The 20,051-nt window shown below is 29.0% G+C and overlaps 1 protein-coding gene across 2 annotated transcripts in view; it reads right to left on the reverse strand.

Annotated features, from left to right (window-relative positions):
- LOC142318153 (uncharacterized) overlaps positions 1 to 20,051 on the reverse strand; it is a 68,162-nt gene that overhangs the window by 37,038 nt on the left and 11,073 nt on the right. For both annotated transcript variants that reach the window (XR_012754832.1, XM_075354698.1), the window contains exons 3-4: positions 13,853 to 14,115; positions 1,492 to 1,683 (exon numbers count right to left, since the gene is read on the reverse strand). Coding sequence is in view for 1 of the 2 variants with exons in the window: in XM_075354698.1 (XP_075210813.1) it covers positions 1,492 to 1,683; positions 13,853 to 14,115 (455 nt within the window). In the remaining variant the exon portion in view is untranslated. The remainder of the gene's footprint in view (positions 1 to 1,491; positions 1,684 to 13,852; positions 14,116 to 20,051) is intronic.

The raw sequence follows: 20,051 nt of genomic DNA on the forward strand, positions 1-20,051 counted from the left end.
AAAAGAGTTTTTTTTATGGAGTAAACAACCACAGAGACTATTATTTCTAGAAAAAGGTGAAAAAAGATTCACAAAAACTGAAGAAAAAGTAAAGTTGACATGGGTGAAAAATATAGCACTTAAAAAATTTGTTAAAAAGTAAATTAAGAATATTTAAAACCGGTAAGAAACTATATGCCATATACATAAACAGAAAATAGCTCAACAGGAGCCTGTCAAAGTTGATCAGTCACTTAAAATCATTTTAAAGACTCAGCAAAAAACTAACAAGTTTCATAAAATTCACAAATATCAAGCTTGTTAATATCAGCTACATCCAATTCTTGTAACTTATAATTCCATCACTATATCACATAATATACACAATTAAGGAAAAGGTGATGTACAATTACACGGCAATTAGTTAAGTGAAATAGGAGTATTACATGATATGAAAAATCCATGAAGTAACCTAACAATGATGTTCTGTGAAAGCATAATTAAAAACAGAAACCAGCTGAAGAACAAACGGAAATGAGTATTATCTTAACTAGAGGGGATCTTTTTTTAACAATGTTATCAAATTTACTAACAAACTGATCTGCTCTTTATCTGATGACGTCATGATGTCATTATCTTAACATGACAAATGAATAATAATTAAGTTGTAAGTGTTTTTGCTTTGCTGTTTGTTTTACAGTTACTTTTCCATTGTCTTTTACCCTGAGTTCATAGTTAACTCATTACTGAAGTTCACTTACTTCAGTAATATTAATTTTTGTCCATAACAATTTTTAATTTCTGTGTATCAAATGGTATGACAATTAAATGAAATAACTTTTCTTTTTTTAAATGAAATATTTTTGTAAGACAGGCAATATATATTACATGATAACACAATCTTGACATGTGAGAAACTAAGGTGTAACTAAAAGGTATTAAGTTATTTTTAGCATTATATTATCTATTTAGCTACATTAGTCATATTCATTGGAGTAACATTGTATGACATTAATGAACAGTAGAACAGCAAAGAGACAATGTGTTTTATACAAACATATAAAACTCAGTTTAGAATTTTTGCAATATATAACAGCAGTCTTTAGAAGAATTAGGCATTCATATTTTTATACAGAACACATAATTCATGCTGTCCAACATAAATTCACTTAGTTGCTTCAACATAATAAGGTAATTTTCCTTACACTAGAAGAAAATTATTAAGCATAAATTACAGCTATTATAGTATTAATCACTCAATTTCTTTATGAAAAGAAACTTAAGTGACAGAAATTGACATAAAAAATTCAGTAGTATAAAAATATATGCAAAATTTTAAAATAACTCAAAGAAATTATGAAATCTATAATAATCAATCCAATTTACAGAAAATGTGAAATGAAATTTCAGTTTTCAATGAACAACATAAAGATATACAAACAATTAGAAAGACAAATATTGCACTGAAGAAAAATTTAAGAAACAAAAAGTACAAAAAGAGGATAAATTTACCTTCTGGTATTGAGGTCAGAGGTGGTAAGGACTTTCCTAGCAAGTGCAGAATGTCCCCACAAATGATTCTGAAGTCCAATTTCTGTATTAAATCCTCGAGGACAGCTTGGTACTGTACACTGGTAAGGTTTGGTCTCTTTTAATTGGTGAGGCTGATGTACTGTTGAAAATGTAGGCTTATTACTAATTTCACTAAAAAAGAAAGAACTAGTAATAAATAAATCATCAATATAGGTATAATATACATTTTATCACTAATAACATCTATATAATATTTTTATATGCTCTATTAACATTAGGAGTGAATTTATACACTCTTCTTTAAAATCGATTAATATTTATGACAAAAGATAAAAGACAAAAAGTGAAAATGCATTACTTAAATTGTTTGTAACACAAAAATTGTGGTTAATATATGAGACATTCACAAATTACGTACAGATAAAATTAAACATTTTTCTCTTACACAATGCTACTTGAAGATTTTCAAAACTCAAATCTCCCTCCTTTAGCAGAAGATTTTTATGAAACAATTTCTTCCTTTTAAATATATTCATTTATAACAGGTGGCCCAAGATAAACCAAACTGAAAAAGTATTAGTGTATTCATCAATGTAGCAACAACCAATAGCATTTCGAATGCCACACAGCAAGCTGTGCTGCACATTGACTTGAAGAGCGAGAAGAGAAAAGCACAGGAGGGGGAAACACAACCTGTAGCTGAGAAGGAAACGTAATTGAAATAAAACCAACCACCAGTGAACACATATGAATATGCCGCTGATGAAGGATGCCATAATATTCATCGTCAAGTAATATTAAGCACAGGGCAACTCGATCAAAGGAGTACAAGAAAAATTCCGTGTAGTGTTCAACAGTGTTCCACCTGCCAAGTCATCCATACATAAGCTCATAAGGAAGTTTGAGTGAACTGGATCCATGCTTGATAAGAAGCATCAACACTCATCTGTGAAAAGGACCAAGACACAGAAGGAAGATATTTGTCAAAAGATGTCGCAGAGCTCTACTAAGTCCACAAGGCATCTGTTGCAGCAGGTGGGAGTTTTGGGAACAACATGCTAGTAAATCCTAAAGGACCTGAACCTAAAGCCATATGAGATCATGGCTTTACAACAGTTAAAGACTAAAGACCATGACAAACAAGTACACTGTTGCACATAGCTACTGCAGGAAATCTAAAGTAGTTTACTTGATCCAAACCTCTTATTCATGACTTATTGGAGCTACTGGTGCATGATGTAAAGATTGCGTTGTAGTGCGCTTGTGTCAGGGATGAGAATCATTGGACCCTTTATTTTCAGACACAGTGAACTCAATACATTACATTGCTGACATCTTCCAACTCTTTGTAGAGCAACTGATGCCAGATGAATGCATTTCACATGTTACCAGCAAGATGATGCGACAGCACACATTTCCTTGGAAGCAGTGCACTGGTTTTCATACCAGACAGGATTGGCTTGACAGATTAATGGCCTCCACCGCCTGATCTATCCAGTTATGATTTTTATTTGTGAGACAACCTGAAGGGCAAGGTTTACCAGAACAATCCATGAACTCTTGATGCACTAGAACAGAATATATGTAAACACCATCACCAACATCCAACAGCACAAGTCACACCAATTTGCACTGAACGTGATTCATTGGGCCAAACTGTGCCTGGACCATGGTGGTCAACATTTCCAGCAGTACCTGTAAAAACTGAAGAACCCACATAAGTAGGTTATTGTCATTCGTTTACTTGTATAATTTTTCCTTACAGTTCATGTGTTCTTGACTTGCTCTGGATTTGATTAATCTTGGGCCACCCTAGTATATGTATTGTTTATTATGAATTTATACATGTATCTTTTAACAAATCTGAGTAAGTTACTTCTTGCTTGTAATAAAACTGATGAGGATACCAATTTTTAATTCATCTGTCCTCTTCAGAATCAACTCTACTGATGACAAACATTCAAAATTAGGAGGCAGACCACAGTCTTGTGTTTTATGAAGTTGTTATAGAAAGTGAAATTAAAAGATTATTTAACAGTGGAAGATAACAACACTGAGCATGATGTGATCTGAGCTTGGTAAATATTGTCACCAAATAATGAAAGTAATTAATTAAAAACACAACAATCACACTTCAGGTAAGATAAAATTTGATACGCTGGTTGTAACATTATGCAAAATCGAGTTTACATAATATAAATTAATAATAAGCAATTGAAGAAGAGGGGAAATGCAAATCAAAAACACAAATTATAATAATGTAGAATAAAACAGTGAAAATAGGAAAAAAAACATTTAAAATGAAACTCAATCACACAAATATTGTAGCTATTTAGAACACATCAATTCAGGAATATGAAATTTTTCAGTTGTACAGTTGAAAAATTTGGCTATAAGAAAGTTAAGTAAATTTTATTTGTGAATTAACCTCAAATGTAATATCATTTACCTCAATAAGTAATGTACTCTGAAAGGCAAATAGCATTCCTTCACAGTTTGTAAGCAGACTGTGCATGGTTCAATAATGTGGAAGCATGACTAATAGATTGCTTAGGTTTATTTTTAAGTTAATCTGGGTTTCCTGATACCTATTAATAATCTGATAACAATGATGACAGATACATTTACTTTGAAATAACTGGAAGTTTTGTAGACATGCTGATGTCTGAACACCTACAAAATGTTTAATTGTACAGAAAAAGAAAAAATTGACCTCAATCTTTTATATTTACATCCTCATAAATTAACACAAATGCCCTCATCTGAATTAACCAAATTAGCCTCAAAGAGGAATGTAATGAACATGAATTAACTATTTCCACCTTTTTTTAAACTATTAGGCGTAGTTTAATTCTATGGTCTTGGATTTTACTAGTGGCTTCCTACACTGAGTTGAGACAATGCATGAGGTGTTAAAAACATAACTAAACCTTTTTGGTGTAGTGTTATAAAAATTTTGAGATGCATGACTGCTATCACAGCATAGCATAGAAACTAATGAACAATACTCACCACTCATTTGCGTCAACAAAGATTAATTTTTACATAGTATACATTAAAAGTTAAGTGCTGTTTAGTGTCTTCAGCTATTTTTGCAATAAGCAACTTACATGAACATATGAGTTGCAGTGAAAATTTGTATTAAGTTAAGGACTCTCAGCCACACGCAATGGTATGTGCAGTTCAAGAATTTTAGAAGTGGTCAAGAATCTAATGAAGACAATGACAATGCTTGTCCAGAAAGGTATTGTCATTAACAGACACGTTGAACACAGACTATCGACATTGTTGGTCAAACATTTCACTGAAATCCCAGTCTCACTAAAATCTCCATTTCAAAAAAATATGAGTGAAAAATTTGGAATGCATTGTATTACTGCCAAGTTCATTCTGACACTATTGATACAAAAATAGAAAAAGTGTAGCATATCATTAGGAATCATGCAAATGATGATGAAACCTTCTTGTCAATGATAATAACCAGCAATGAGTCCTGGGAGTATAGAAACAAAGACTCAGTCATAAGCAGCTATGAGTCATGAGTGGAAACAAAGACTGAGTTGGAAATTTTTCACAAATACCATAAAGGCTTGCAAAAGTTGTTGAAAACAAAAGATAATGTTGACAAAAATACTGTTCATTAAGAATTTCTGTAGGACAGTTGACTGCCACTACTACCTAGAAATCATCCGGTGTTTCCACAAATATGTGTGAGAGAAGAGACCTGGATTTTAGCTAAACAACTCATGACAATGAGCCAGACAATCGCTGCTAATTCACACGTGTTTCACAAAACATTTATTTGCTCAATGTCATCCCTCACCCACTAAAATTACCCAACCTAGCTTTTGCTGACTTTTTTTATTTCCAAAATTAAAACTGCTATTAAAAGGGCAGAAATTTGAGACAATATAGACTCCATGAAAGAAAATTTGTAGAACATCCAGAAAACTGCTACTCAAAGTGGAAGCAGAAAATGTGTTGAAGAAGACCTGTGCAATGGGAAGAATACTGAGCAGAAGGTTAATTGCATAATGATGAAAATATTCATTAAAAATTAAAAAAATTTTTTTTTTTCAGAAAAAGCAATGCACTTTTTTTAATAATAATGAAGTTCACTATACAAATGTCCCTGTAGTAAATGTAATGAAGGTCTCACTTGTAGGAGTAAATTCAATATGCATTTAATGGGCTTGATAACTGGTAAGTAACAATATGTCATGAAATCCTAAACAAAAAATATGCATGCATTTTATCACCACCAAGTTCATTTTGAAACTCTTGTGAAGAAGACAACAGTTTTCTTACTTTCCGACACAAGTCTGTCATGTAAGTAATTCTGGAAACTGGGTAAGTCATTTTCAGGAGTGAGTTGTAACTCATTTCATGTTGCTACAACAGTTATGGTTATGGCACTTTAAAAAAAAATGATCATAGAAGTCAATAACAACTAAAATTTATTTAAAAGTATAACAGTAAAAATAAATATACAAAAACAGAGTTCTCAATCTATGATCAGACAAATAAAAAAATTTAGGAGTTTGTAAATAATGGTAGGTAAAGCACATGTTGCAACAACTTACTTGCTAGATTAACCATCAATACTGAGTTAATTGGTCAAATGTACATTCTCAAGAAGAGCTCAATATTAAGTTTTGTGAATAGAAAAATATTAAGATTAATGTAGGTAATTTTGAGTTTGATTGTAGGAGGAATTTTTTTAACTCATTGCCTCATTAGCCCACTTTGTCTTTACTTTAATTGATTTGTGATATCAGTGATGAATCATTGTAATAAATCTACTGACATGGAGTTAATTCTGATTTTTACTAAAGTAAAATGAAAATATAATTAAAAAAAGAAGCTTTTAAAACAATATTTTTTTTTATTTCTAGGGCATATTCAGACATCCATATTGGACAAAAGGTTTTGTTGTACAAGGTTAACTGATTTTTGTGCACCACCTACCTTTTTAAGGATCTGTTGTAAATTATCGGAGTTAAATTGTCAATAAACAAATAAAAATCTATAGAGAATTTAATTTTGAGAAAATTTATGTAAATAAGTAAACAGAAAACAACAGAAATCCAATTTTAATTGAAACTTCAAAACAAGTCAAGTTAATATAGAAAAATCAGTTGTAAATTAGACAGAACAGTTTTATTAAACTTTTGCCCAAAATGTTGGAATCATTGACTAAATGACCTAAAATGTTACTTGAATTTGTATATTGTCCAATAACAATGATGTACATATTTGGCTACAAGAATTGTTGAAAGATTAATTTAATATATATCTTAAAATTTAATTTTGATTTTAAAGACAATTAAAAAAAAGTTTACTAACAAAACAATCTCTTTAAAAAAAAGTTTAAAGAATTTCTTTTAATTCTAAATGTTTTTGCTTAACAAATTTTCTTAGAAACAAATATATACATTAAAATGTAGATTGCTATATTTGAATTTTCACATTAAAAAAATGATAAAATTAATAATTTACTCCTTAATTTGAGTCTTAATTTTCAATGCAGCCTCATCTTTTCCTTGAAGCAGAAATACAGGCAATATATTTCACTGAGAACAAAATATTTCTAGACCTGCTTATGTGATATTTATCTTACTTACAGCTCCACAAATAATATATTCAGTATCAGGAACACTAACTACGTAATACATATTTTTATCAAGTTACGATAAAATGATGTTACGACATCATGTTTCATGGTTAAAATAAATGTTTTTACATTTAAATGATTTTGACTCTAATCTACTTACTTAATTTCAAAAGTAATAAGAGGATTTGCCCAATTACAGTTACATATGAGAAAGAGAATTTGTATTGAATGGAAAATGTCAAGAAATCTGTCCAGGATGTGAACACCAGAACATTTCAGATGAAAGATAAGATAAGATAAGATAAGATAATAATGAAAGTAATTTTCACAAGAACTTAGCTTATAACTGAACAAAGACCAGCTAGTAAAATCAAACCAATATGTTGACTGCTTCTATAATATAGAGGTTCTTCTATCTTTCAATTATGTTAATTTTCACATGAGACAAAAACATAAAAGAATAGAAATGAAGAGATAAGAAAAAAACAATAGTATTTTACAATTAGCACTTAAATTATTATTACATTTCGCTAACAATCTGGAATACAATTTGAAGATGTTTACTTACATGTCCATCAATCAGATTGGCTATTTTAAATTATCCATCTTATTATTAATCTTCATTTAAAAAAATCTTCTAGTACAAAAGTTATTGATTGCTTTATGTGTCAGATTACAGTTAACTGACATGTATATAAAAAATATGATTCCAAGAGTTACAGAAATTAGTCAATATTCTTTCTTTGAATCTTCATACAAATATTTATGACTGCAAAACTAAATAACTAAAAACATTAATTTCTAATCTAAAAAAAATATTTTATAAAAATATATATACAAAAAATAAGTATAATTCTATTTTGAAATAATAATTTTTATTTACTAATAACAATAATGAAAGTAATTTTGATTGATATACTAACATCTTATTTTAAGAAAAATTATTATTTAAGGTCTTTTTATTTAATTTTATCTTTAATGTAACTATACTGTAAACAGTTATTTACCTGGATTGAAAATGACCAGTTTAGACAGGGGAGAGATAATGTATCCAATTCATTCACTATTCTCTATTTTTGTCTCCGTTTTTGTTATCTTGACCCTACAATAACATTTTTATTGACACAGAAAATATTGCTAGCATTTTTTTTTTTGAGCTATAGTTATAGATTTAACATTAAACTTTGAAAATGTTACTGGTGCGCAATCATGTATAAACATATAGAAAATATTAAATGCAATGCTTAGCTTTTTATTTTTTTAAATTACGTCTTCACTTCATCATAATTTCTTGCTTAAATAAAAGTATATGAAAAATTAGCACCTATTCATGCTTCACTACCACACAGGTCAATAATCTTGGCCAAGTCAATGTTAACAAGAGTCAGAAACTCCATGTGAATTTCATCAAATAGAAATTTTTATGTTGTTTCTGTGCCTTTTTACCTTTTTAAAATGTACAGTAAAATTTAAAATCCCATAGGATTTGAGGTAAGATCTGTTATTCAGTTTTTTAATGGAAAAAATACACAATGATTGAAAATTCATTTGAGAAATTAAAACACTGAATCAACAGTGTGATAATGGTGATGAAAATTTAATGCAGGGAGGGAGAACCCATGATGATGTACAAACTGGGTTTTAAGCTGTTATTAGAGACAATTTACCGCATCATATCAATGAGTATGTCAACTAGGATCAGCATCATACATCTGATGACATCCATGTAATATTTCCACATATCTGGAGTACCATACTCTATGAAATTAACATTATTCATTGCAGACATAAAAAATTTGTACTATTCAATGCATTTTTTTAAAAAATCAAAGGCAAGTGCATGAGCACTGTCCTACTGATTTTCGATTAAAACAAAAGAGGAAGGCGATGGAATTTCTTAGATACAATATAGCAAGCAACAATGCTTGGGTTTCCTGTATAATAAATGAAAAGTAAACCATATGGAAAGAGGTTTCAAATGAAAAGCGAATAGCAATCTACAAAATGATATTGCTTTTATTCCCTATCTGAATTTATAAGTTTATGCATATCCTCATACCTAAAATGCCTAGAGGGTAATTTTCTGAGATTAAAAATGTCCATTTTTATTTAGTTTATAGTAAAGACTGTAACCATTCTAAATTTTTTTGGTTACGAACGATATATATATTATGTCATAAAGAAAAAAGTTTCAATATTTTCGAAAGTAGTTAATATTCATTTGGCTTAGCTGATATTAAAAACAGAGAATAGGCAATAGTATTATATTATTTTAATAGTTAAATAAACGTAATTAGTTTGATAAGAAATTGTTTTACATAACTTTGTTTTTTGATGTATGACATGGTCTGGATAGTCAGATGGTGATGTCATCATGGACTGGTGAGTGCGTATACTTTCTCAGAAAAAAGTGTGTATGTGCATAAAATATGAACGAGCGTCTGGCGGGGGAAGCCAGACTGACATTCTTTGTTTCAGGGCGGGTGTGAATTTAGCAGTCATGGAGTGGAGACGTGTTTTGAGTTGGATCGCACGGAAGTGATGATGTGTTCTTTGTTCGATGAGACAGGTAAATAGGTGTATTTGATGCGAGGTCATCATTATTTTTATATGTGCAGGAAAGTATCCTTATGTATATGAAGAGAAAAATTAATAATATGATTCCATATAACTCTTATATAAATAATATGTTTAACTAATGTTAAGAAAAAATTATCTTCTTGTATTGTTAACGTTAATTACGTTAGTTTATATATTTTTTAAATATGACAGACTAGTAGTGTGGAAATGTGTTTTCTATGATTCCATATAATTCTGATATAAATAATATGTTTAACTAATGTTAAAAAAAAAATATTTTCTTGTATTGTTAATGTTAATTACTTAATTTTATATTATTTTTAAATATGACAGACGAGTAGTGTGGAAATGTGTTTTCTATGATTCCATATTATGATTCAAAATAATTTTGATATGCTTAATATGTTCAATTTATGTTAAAAAATTATTTTTCGTATTGTTAATGTTAATAATTTTTTTAATTTCAATAATATACATGTGATCAGACTACATAGCCCTAGTACATTTTTTCGTTGTTCCCCCCTTAATTTGAATTGTTTTGTGATTGAGCTTTTATTTTATATTGATTCTACAATGAGCTTTTCAAATTAAATTTTCTTTTTTTTTTAATTTGGAAGTAAGCTCGCAAGACACAATAAATGCTGACACATATTGTGAAATTCTTAACTGAAAGCACCAGGAATTTAGAATTATAATACAAATTGTCTGCCAGTGTGCTCCTTCATGACAACACTCAGCAGTTCGGGCAAGTCATCAGCAATTAACTTGCCAAACTACAAGACCCCAAGAATATTTCAAATGACATTTTTCTAACCACCTATCATCTAGAGCTTTCTGCTTTCTATGAAACTGAAGAACTACTTAAGAGGATTGCAATCATGGAAGACAAATCATTAATGGAGAAAGCAACATTCAAACACATTTGAAAATTTAAAGATATTTTATAACTCTTGAAAAAGTTATTTACAATTTTTTAACATTCTGATAACATAAAATGAAAAAAACAAAAAAAACAAAAGAGCACCATAAGCATAAAACTAGTAAAAATATATCTTTTTAAATACTAAAGAATAGTTTGTGTAGATGGGGAATCTTGCTAATACGGAATTGCAACAAACAGTACTGTAAATTATAACTAAAATTATTTTCATGCATACTCAACATGTAAAAACCAAACAGATCTAAAATAAAACCATGCACGCATAAAAAGGATAACAAATTAACATAAAAAATGTAACAATTAATTCCTTTTACTACTAATAGTAACAATGTGGCAATCTGCATAAGAAACTAGTTTTACTTCACATGTTAACTGAATTTAATAATTTTGTGCCAGTGATATAGTTTTACACTACTTAAATTTACTGAAAGACCTCTATTACCCAATCTTATTCAAAAAAGTTTTAATAATTATTGTTAAATTAAAGCATTAAAATTATATTAATTTTACTAATTTTAAATGATAAATTTGAAAAAAGTATATCAATGACATAAAACTTTTCACAGTAACATGACAAATTTTTATCACACATATATAAAAATTGCCTCATTTCTAGTTAATTCAATTGTCATATGAATTCTTAGGATTTTTTTAAGAACAGGTATAAGAGGAAGATGAGTAATAAGTATTAAATTTACTTTTGATAAAAATAAATTAGATGAAAGAAAGAGCAGAATGTTTCCTGGTACTTGATATTTTGAGACTGACACAATCTTACATTAATTTACAACCATAAAATGTTAAACTCACATTACTTAGTTTTAAAACTCAGTTTTAAAACAAAAAATATTTAATTTATTTAGACAGCGAACAGAGAAGAAAATAATAAGGAAGAAGAAAACTAGAAAGCTAGGAGAGAGAATTTATAAATCTAAATTGTAGATTAGGAGATATAAAAACGACATAATTGCTAGAAAGATGCAACAGGTTCAGAAAATTGTGAATATAAAGCAGAAGGAAAATGTGGAGATTCATACACATGGAGACAACAATAAATTATGATACTAAAAATTAAAATTAAGATAAATTAATTTGCAGACATATTCAGTGTTAGTGCATACTAATGCAAAACTTTGTTCATTTGGTCACAAAGTAACTTAATATAATTATAAGCTTATGAGCTGAAAAGCTCAACTTCAGTAATAATTTTAGATGTTCTTTACTTCATCAGAAGCACATCCATGTATGTTCATTTGAGCTTTTGTGATTCACAAGGAGCAATCCGCATATATTAATTTTTAAGTTAGTTGCTGAAAAAGCACTGCAGTATTAATTAAGTTTAGCAGTCTAATATAATTTGTGTAGTTCTATCTGTTAGCAATGTATGATATTGCCAATTACATCTCTTTTAGTTTATTCCTCTTTGTAAAATCAATCTTTTTCAAAATATCAAGTAATCCTATGTCAGTTCCAGTCAGTGTCAGTCAGTAGATATGGATGATTGTTTTCAAAACCTTCATAAAATGCATTCAGTTTTGCTACCATGTTACAGTACACATGAAATAAATTTAGAAAAATGATAACTGTTTCTCTACAAAAAAATCTTGTTCTTGGAAGAACACATATTTTTGTAAAAATTTGCATATGAAAAAGTTAAATAAATGATAAATAACAGAATGGCAAAAAATCAAATTTAGGATAAATGAATTTAACTTTTGTTACATTTTTGTCTAGCTCAGCATTAAAATTATTTTAAACTTTATGCTTCTGAAAGAACAATTCAAACCAAAACTGATTAAGTTCAAGTTTCAAAAGTTTATAGCTTTAAATAATAAATTAACTGACAGTCCTGATAAAAGCCATAAAATTTAAAAAAATTATTACTGAAGTTGAACTCTTCAGCTTGTGAGCTTGTAAATATATTAAGTTAATTTGTGACCAAATGAACAAAGTTTTGCATTAATATGCACTAATACCATAATTTATCTTGCTCTTATAGTGGGGGAAAATATATGCAAGAATGATCAGAACTATAATATTAAATATGTTAGTATTTATGTTAGGTAGGGTCTGTTTAATATTTTTTTCTTTGTAATATGCACAATGGCTACTCCAAAAGCTCCTGTTTAACCAGAAGGATTAACAGACTGGAAAAACGTAATGGTGCAGATAGTAAAAATTATACGCTTCAACAATTAAAACGATGAGTCTGGTACTGCTTCTACAGGTCAGGAGGTATAAATACTGCGGGGACCAGTGGACAAGGTCAGTAGATTTGCGAGGCCATGTTTGGTGCAGTCATAATAACAACAATAACAGTAAGCATGTGGTAACAATGACTGAAGAGTGTATCACAGGTGTTCCATTGTGGACAGTGGTTGAATACATCAAGTTGTTTGGCAAGTTTTTTGGTAAACAGTAATGAAAGCAACAATATTCTATTCAATCATAAAGTGAGGGTAATAGTTCTTTTATAAATAGTAAAAGTAATAATTCTTGCAGAAAGTGAATTATATGAACTTTAGACTTTTCTAATGTTATCTTGTTAATGCAATATTATTTTCTATTAGTCATTATAAAGTTGTTAATAAACTGGACTATAAATTGCTTGTAATGAATTAATTGTTGTTAAATTGATTTTGTCTTTTTATTTGAATTACTACTTTGTATGTTCTATACATTTATTATTATTATTAATATAACCACTATTATTTATTTTATTTTATACGTTTTTAAAGTAATAAATAAATTGTATTTATAAGAGATTTTATATTTATCTGCCTCTCAACATCATCTATGTCAAACCGCCAACACACAGTAATAACTTTATTTTTTTAGAAGTCTAACTTAGTAATTCAGAGACATGTTACAATTATGTCATAATTTTCTAACTTTATTTTTCAATAAAAATTTCAATTCTGGCAGTAATTATCTGAAAGATAATATGAAAATAAGGTATAATATGCAACTTAGTACCATAAAAAAATTGATATAATTTATTTTATGTAAGATTGCTGATATTATTAATTAAACTTAAAAAATTAAATCAAATCTTGACAGATCAACAATGGAAAAGTTAAATCATAAATATATATTTTACATTTCATGAACATTACACAATGAAATGAAAAAATACTAAGAAAGAAATAAGACGCTGAAAAGTACAATGTATAAATAATTATGAATGAATTTATTCAGTTACTTACGTCTTTGGTTTTTCTTTATTATTTTGTAATTTTTCTTCATTCTGAGTCTCTGAAGATACTTCAGCAGAGGCAGAATGATCAGCATCATCGCTAACATCATCACAGAAAAATAACATTGGATCGACTCTAACTTCTACTTCAGTAACTTCAGATGGAGGAGAAATGTTTCCATTACTGTAAGTAGATGTAGTAGTAGTGGTGGTGGTGGTAGTGATGCTAGTAGTAGTACTAATAGAACCAGAAGTAGCAGCAGAGTTTTGACTCTACAAACAGAAAAAGATTGATCAAGAAATAGAAAAATTCCATGTTTTAAACCTCTTATAAAAAAGAATAATAAGCATCATCGTTACAGCTCTTCGATATATAATAAACCAGTCAATCAATATTTTTAAAATGGTGTATGAATTAATAATAAAGTAAATTCAATTATGCAAAGAAACAGTAGAAATACCTACCCAACACCACCTAGTCATAGATATATATGTATATATATATATATATATATATATACTTCATCACATATTTTCAAAACAGTTTTTCATTAATCACAGTCATCATATATATCCCTTATACCAAGAAGCATGGTATGTTTGTTTGTTTGCTGTATGTGCTCACATTTTTACTTCTACATTAGATCACAGCATATACAGTTTTACTGAAATTATGTTTACCAAAGCTATTTAAAATATGTTTTACTACTTTTTTTACTTTAAATATTAAGATAATTCTTTTGGCGTTTTTTTAAACTGTATTATTACTGTTATAATTTTTAAAGTAATGTTTATTACACAATAAATTTCAAAATAATTAGCTTAATATTTGATGTATACTTAAATGGAGCTGTAATTTTCATGAAAGCATTAGTTTAAGTGCATTATAGTTAACAGTGCATAATAAAACAAAAAAAGGGCTGAAAATACAAATAAAAAACCTGTTTTTTGGCCCTAACATTCATATCAAGAAGTACAGTGAATTGTTTTGTTTGCTGTATGTGTTCACATTTTAATTTTGAATGAAGTGCCATCTAGCGAAAAACAATTGAACTAACAATTGTATAATAAACTGTATTGTGTACTACAAACAGTAAGTATTTTACATTAACATTTACTATACTTATTACTTTTTGCATTTTGTTAAAAAACTATTATAGACATAAGTTTTTTGAAATTTTATAAATATAGAATAAATGTTAATGTAATCAATGTACTTTTATCTTAACGAAACAGTTAAATTCTATGGTGAGTTTTTACAAGACCAAATGGATAATAGCTAATCGCAAAAAATAAAATAAATAGAAATTAAGCTACCCAAAACAATCTTAATAATTTTTATATGCTTAATTTCATAGTTCTAACAATAAATACCTAGTTGTATAATTACTTTTCCAAATAAAATTATAAATTGTTATTTTCTGCATTTACACCTTATATGTTTAAGCAATTCATTTTATTCTACATTGATCAAATCAAACTTTACTACTGTAGAATGCTTTTTCAGTTTCACCATGTTATTGCTCTGTCTGAAATACTGACAATGACTGTGAATAAGTAGTTCCTCGGTTAATAGGTATATGAGCTAACAGTATCTGGTAGTTAAACAATTCAGTTAAAATTAGTCTTATAGTAAGTTACTTACTTATTAGTCTTATATGTATATAGTAAATTACTTTCATGAGTAACATTTTCAATTCAGCATATATTATATTTTCCAATAATTTTATTTAACAAATGCTAAGCATCAAAATCATAATACAAATACATCAACTAAGCTTCCTTTGTTAAACATGACTAGTGTCTTTCATCTGCCAAGTGGTTTTGTTCCCAAATATTGTAAAAGGTTCTTGAGATTTTAGCTGTAATCTCATTTCCCATTCAACTTGTGTGATAATGTGACACCTGACTGACTGGTAAGCATGGTTCAAGTTTTCATTCATCTTTTAGTTCTTGCTCTTAACATATTTTGGGAGTGAACTCTTCAAGGATTAGGACATGTACACCTTCTTTAACAATAACATTCAAGGTAATTTTTTCACTTAAATGTGGCATTTTCAGTTTTTCAAAGTGGTCAAAGATATAAATCCCTAAATAGTAATGACTGATGGTCAATCAACAATGAATTCCTACATATTCATACTAAACAGAATTTATGAAATTCTTCTCATAACATAAATAAACCACATGCAAGTTATACTTTAATGGAAGAAAGGTACTTTCATACCCAGCTACTTACATACTCTGATCTTCATAAAATTGTTATATTTCTTAAGATTTAAGACTCACAGCCCAGGGATTACACAGTCTAGACCCTACTACACCTCATACGCACCAGGTTTTAGCCTTATGATATCTCTTTTCTAAAAACTACTTTGCTTATTCAAAGCAGAATAATTCTGAGCATTCCAAATCTAAAATCTTATTATTTATGAAAAAGTAATAATTTTGTTAATACTATTTTCGCCATATTGCTTTTCAAAATATTTAATGAATACTTAGCTTAGTAAAAGCAACAGAAAAACTCTTCACTTCTCATTTTCCCTAGTAATCCTGACATGGGGTGTTTGTTATTCTTAAAGGTGGCTACATCATTTTTGGAAGAAACTTGCTAATCATATTAGATTGCTTACAACTGCTGTGGTTATGGCAACTAATATAAATACATAGATCCCAAATTTAAATGCTTACAATTGTAAAACAATTTATAATTCTTTTTGTAATTATAACCTTTACCAATGGCATGCACTACAAATTTAGTCAATATATTTTTACTTACACAAGAAGGAAAATTTCAGTTTTAAAAAGGTAATACCTTCCTTTACATGCATAGACAAAGTCGCAACTCTTTTTGTATTATCCACTGTCTTATCAGTTTCAAATTTCTTTACTAGATGCTTGGGTTATTAAACAACTTATGTATTTAACTATGTTCAGAGAGGAAGATTTCTATAATTATTTAAAAATATTTTTACATGTAAGCATGTTTACATATTATTTTTACATGTGTTTGTGTGGTTTTTTTTTAATGTATTACAGTAAATGCAAAATTCAGGATGGGCCAAAAGTAACTTCTCAACTTTTTTTTTAATGAAACATTACAAATTACGTCAAAACTAATCTTTTTATCTTTAAATCAAATTTCAGTGAAAACATGATTTATTGAATTGCTTTGAAAACATCTTTTAAATGCTGACCTCTCTGAAGTGTAAAAAAATCTCTCTTTTTAACACATTTTGCATAGCTAAAACCAAAATTTCTTCCGGTATTGCTGCTATTTCGACTCAAACATTGTTTTTAAGCTTTAGAAAATCTAAATTTCATCAAATTATTCGATTTCAAGATTTTGACCTAAGGAACTCCTATGCGACTCTGCTGTGTCAGGCATGGCTCCATATCTTGCTAGAACCAGGTCTCTTTGATGTCATCTCTAAGATCTGGAATGAAAAATTCCTCAAGCATATCAACTGCTATTCACTGTCACTGATACCATTTTCTTAAAAAAATACAGCCTGATGATTCTTTGTTGAGAAAGAACACTGTAACTTTTGTTGCTGTAAAGGATGTTCATGTATAACTTTGGGATTGGCAGTACCCCAAAATGGGCATTTTGTTTGTTGACATAGCCGATAATGTGGAAATGGGCTTTGTCACTCACCCACAAATTAGGCAAGAAGGAATCATCAGTGTTAATTAACTGCCAGTAGCGTTCAAGGCGTTGTGTAATTGTTTGAGTCCATCTTATAGGCTACTTGGATTTTCTAAGGAAACATTTTTAAATCCTTGTACAATATTTTGTGCAATGATATTTGATTAATACCCAACTGAGTAGAGCGTTTTCATGTTGATACTGTGATATACTCCAATACATTGTTCCTTTCAGATTCAATATTTTTATTATTTCTGTAAGATCTTGGTCTTCCTGATCTTCTGGCATCTCCCACTGATCCAGTTTGTTTAAATTTCCAACCATTGCATGGATGGTTGCATCAAAAGGTGATTTTCTAGTTTTGTAAAACTTTCAAAATTTTATGTTTCAGAAACACTCCTCTGACTTTCCAAGTAAAATGTGACTATTTTTATTATTTCTTGGAGATTGTATTTTACAAAATGATTCTTGTCTGTATTTAAGTTAAATCTGAAAGAAAAAATTATAATATTTTAATAATAAAAAAATTATAAATTTTTTTCTGTAGGTAGTTGATTTTTGGCCCGCTGGTACATAAAAGTATAAAATTGTAACTGTACAATAAACAACACAATGTAAATCCGCAATAGTTGTAATTTCTAATTAAAATTTTGAGATAAATAATGTAAAAAAAGAAACCAGATGTTTTTAAAAACTTAAATCCCCATTTTTTAACTACATTAAGTTACAAAAATGCTAAATGGAGTAGGTAAAATACAAAGAAAGTAATATGGTTAAAATGACACTGAAATGCAAATGCAATCACTTGAAAGCACAAGACAAGTTTTGAGAACAAATAAAAACATAATATTGCAAGTATCCAAAAATGAAAGGAAATAAATTTTCACACATCAACCACTTATTTTTAGTAAACAATCATTTCAAGTCATTACATCAAGGAGTCATAAATCAGGCTATATTGCAGTTTATATGACAGTTTATTTTTATACAGTATTAACTACATATTCTGTACATAAATTCGTTAAGATATATTACACTATTTTTTTATCAAATTATTTTTATCAAAAACAGCTTTTACGTTATCCCAATGACTGCATAATTCTAAAAGATTGTTGTGATGGGACAAGGTCTCTATTGTCAGCATTTCTGATACCTAACAAAAGTAGCTTGTAAACTTTTATGAAATGTGAAACTTACTAGATGGAATTTTTATTGAAAATGAAAAAAATACTAATTAAGACAATAACAATTAGAACATTTAATAAGCAAATTCAAATAATCATCAAAATTAAATTATGGTGGGGCCAGTTTCCATTTGTCTAGGTAATTGCATACTAATTCATTAGCAAATGACCTATGCAGAAGCTACCATAAAAATATCTACAAACCTGAGCAATAGGTAATGGCATACTTTCATATCTGAAAAGATATACAATACACACAAAGAGGGTGGGGTGAAAATTTCCAGGCCAGAGGGTAGGGTGAAGAGTTCCAGGCCTCGTACAGAGATGGCGTAAGTACACTTATATCTTGAAGGCATCACATAATTCCATTCTTCATTAGTTTACTATAAGACTTTCAAATCGCTGCATCAACTTAGTACAATATTTACAGTTCATCAAAGTGGAGAGTTAGGACGTTTTTTGGAAAATGGAAAAATTGAAAATCTGTGTAGTGATTAAATATTTTTTTCTGAAAGGCTGCAAAGGAAATTAAAGAAGATATTGATATGACACTGGGAGATTCTTCTCCAAATACAAGTTGTAGGGTTTTCAAGTAGTAGTTGTAGAATTTAAAATGGATCAAACACACACTAGCAATGAACGAGTGGACACCCTTCTGAGATGATAGAAAGGTGCATAAAATCATTTTGGCAGATCAACAAGTGATAGTGAATAAGTTAGCAGAGATTGTAGCCATGTCAAGAGAACGCATACACAATATCTTGCAAGAACAAGTTGTGCACTAGACGGGTGCCGACCGAAAACAGTACTGAAAAAAACATTTTAAGTGAGTATCTCAAGCTCTTTCGGTACAATCCAGAAGAATTTTTACTCAATTTATGATGGTTGATGAGTCTGATCTGGCTATCAGTGACTGTCACTTGTTTCCTAAAAAATTGGCTTGAAGGTGAAAAAATTTTGACCAGTAATGAAGTTATGACACTGTCGATTGTTATTTTAAGGAGTTGGATAAACTTACATATTGAACTAGCATAAGCACTATGTAGTACACTGGGATAAGTGTACAGACCTTAATGGTGATGATGTTGAAAAATAAATCAAAATGTACCCAGAAAAATGTTGTTTTCTTATCCAGGCCTGGAACTTTTCATCCCATCCTTGTATATCTATTTTTATATATGGTAAAAGTTTTACACTGCTCAAATTAATTAACATAAATTAGAAAACATTTCTTATAACTTCATATTCTAAAACAAAAATTTGGTACAGTACATCATCATCTGTTTAACATTACAACTTGCAACTGTTAATTCAGCATACCTCCTTAAGTATAAGTATCTACATTTACCATAACTGATTTGTATATGGCATCAACA

Source organism: Lycorma delicatula, chromosome 1 (assembly GCF_047948215.1).
Source record: "Lycorma delicatula isolate Av1 chromosome 1, ASM4794821v1, whole genome shotgun sequence".
Taxonomy (NCBI): domain Eukaryota; kingdom Metazoa; phylum Arthropoda; class Insecta; order Hemiptera; family Fulgoridae; genus Lycorma; species Lycorma delicatula.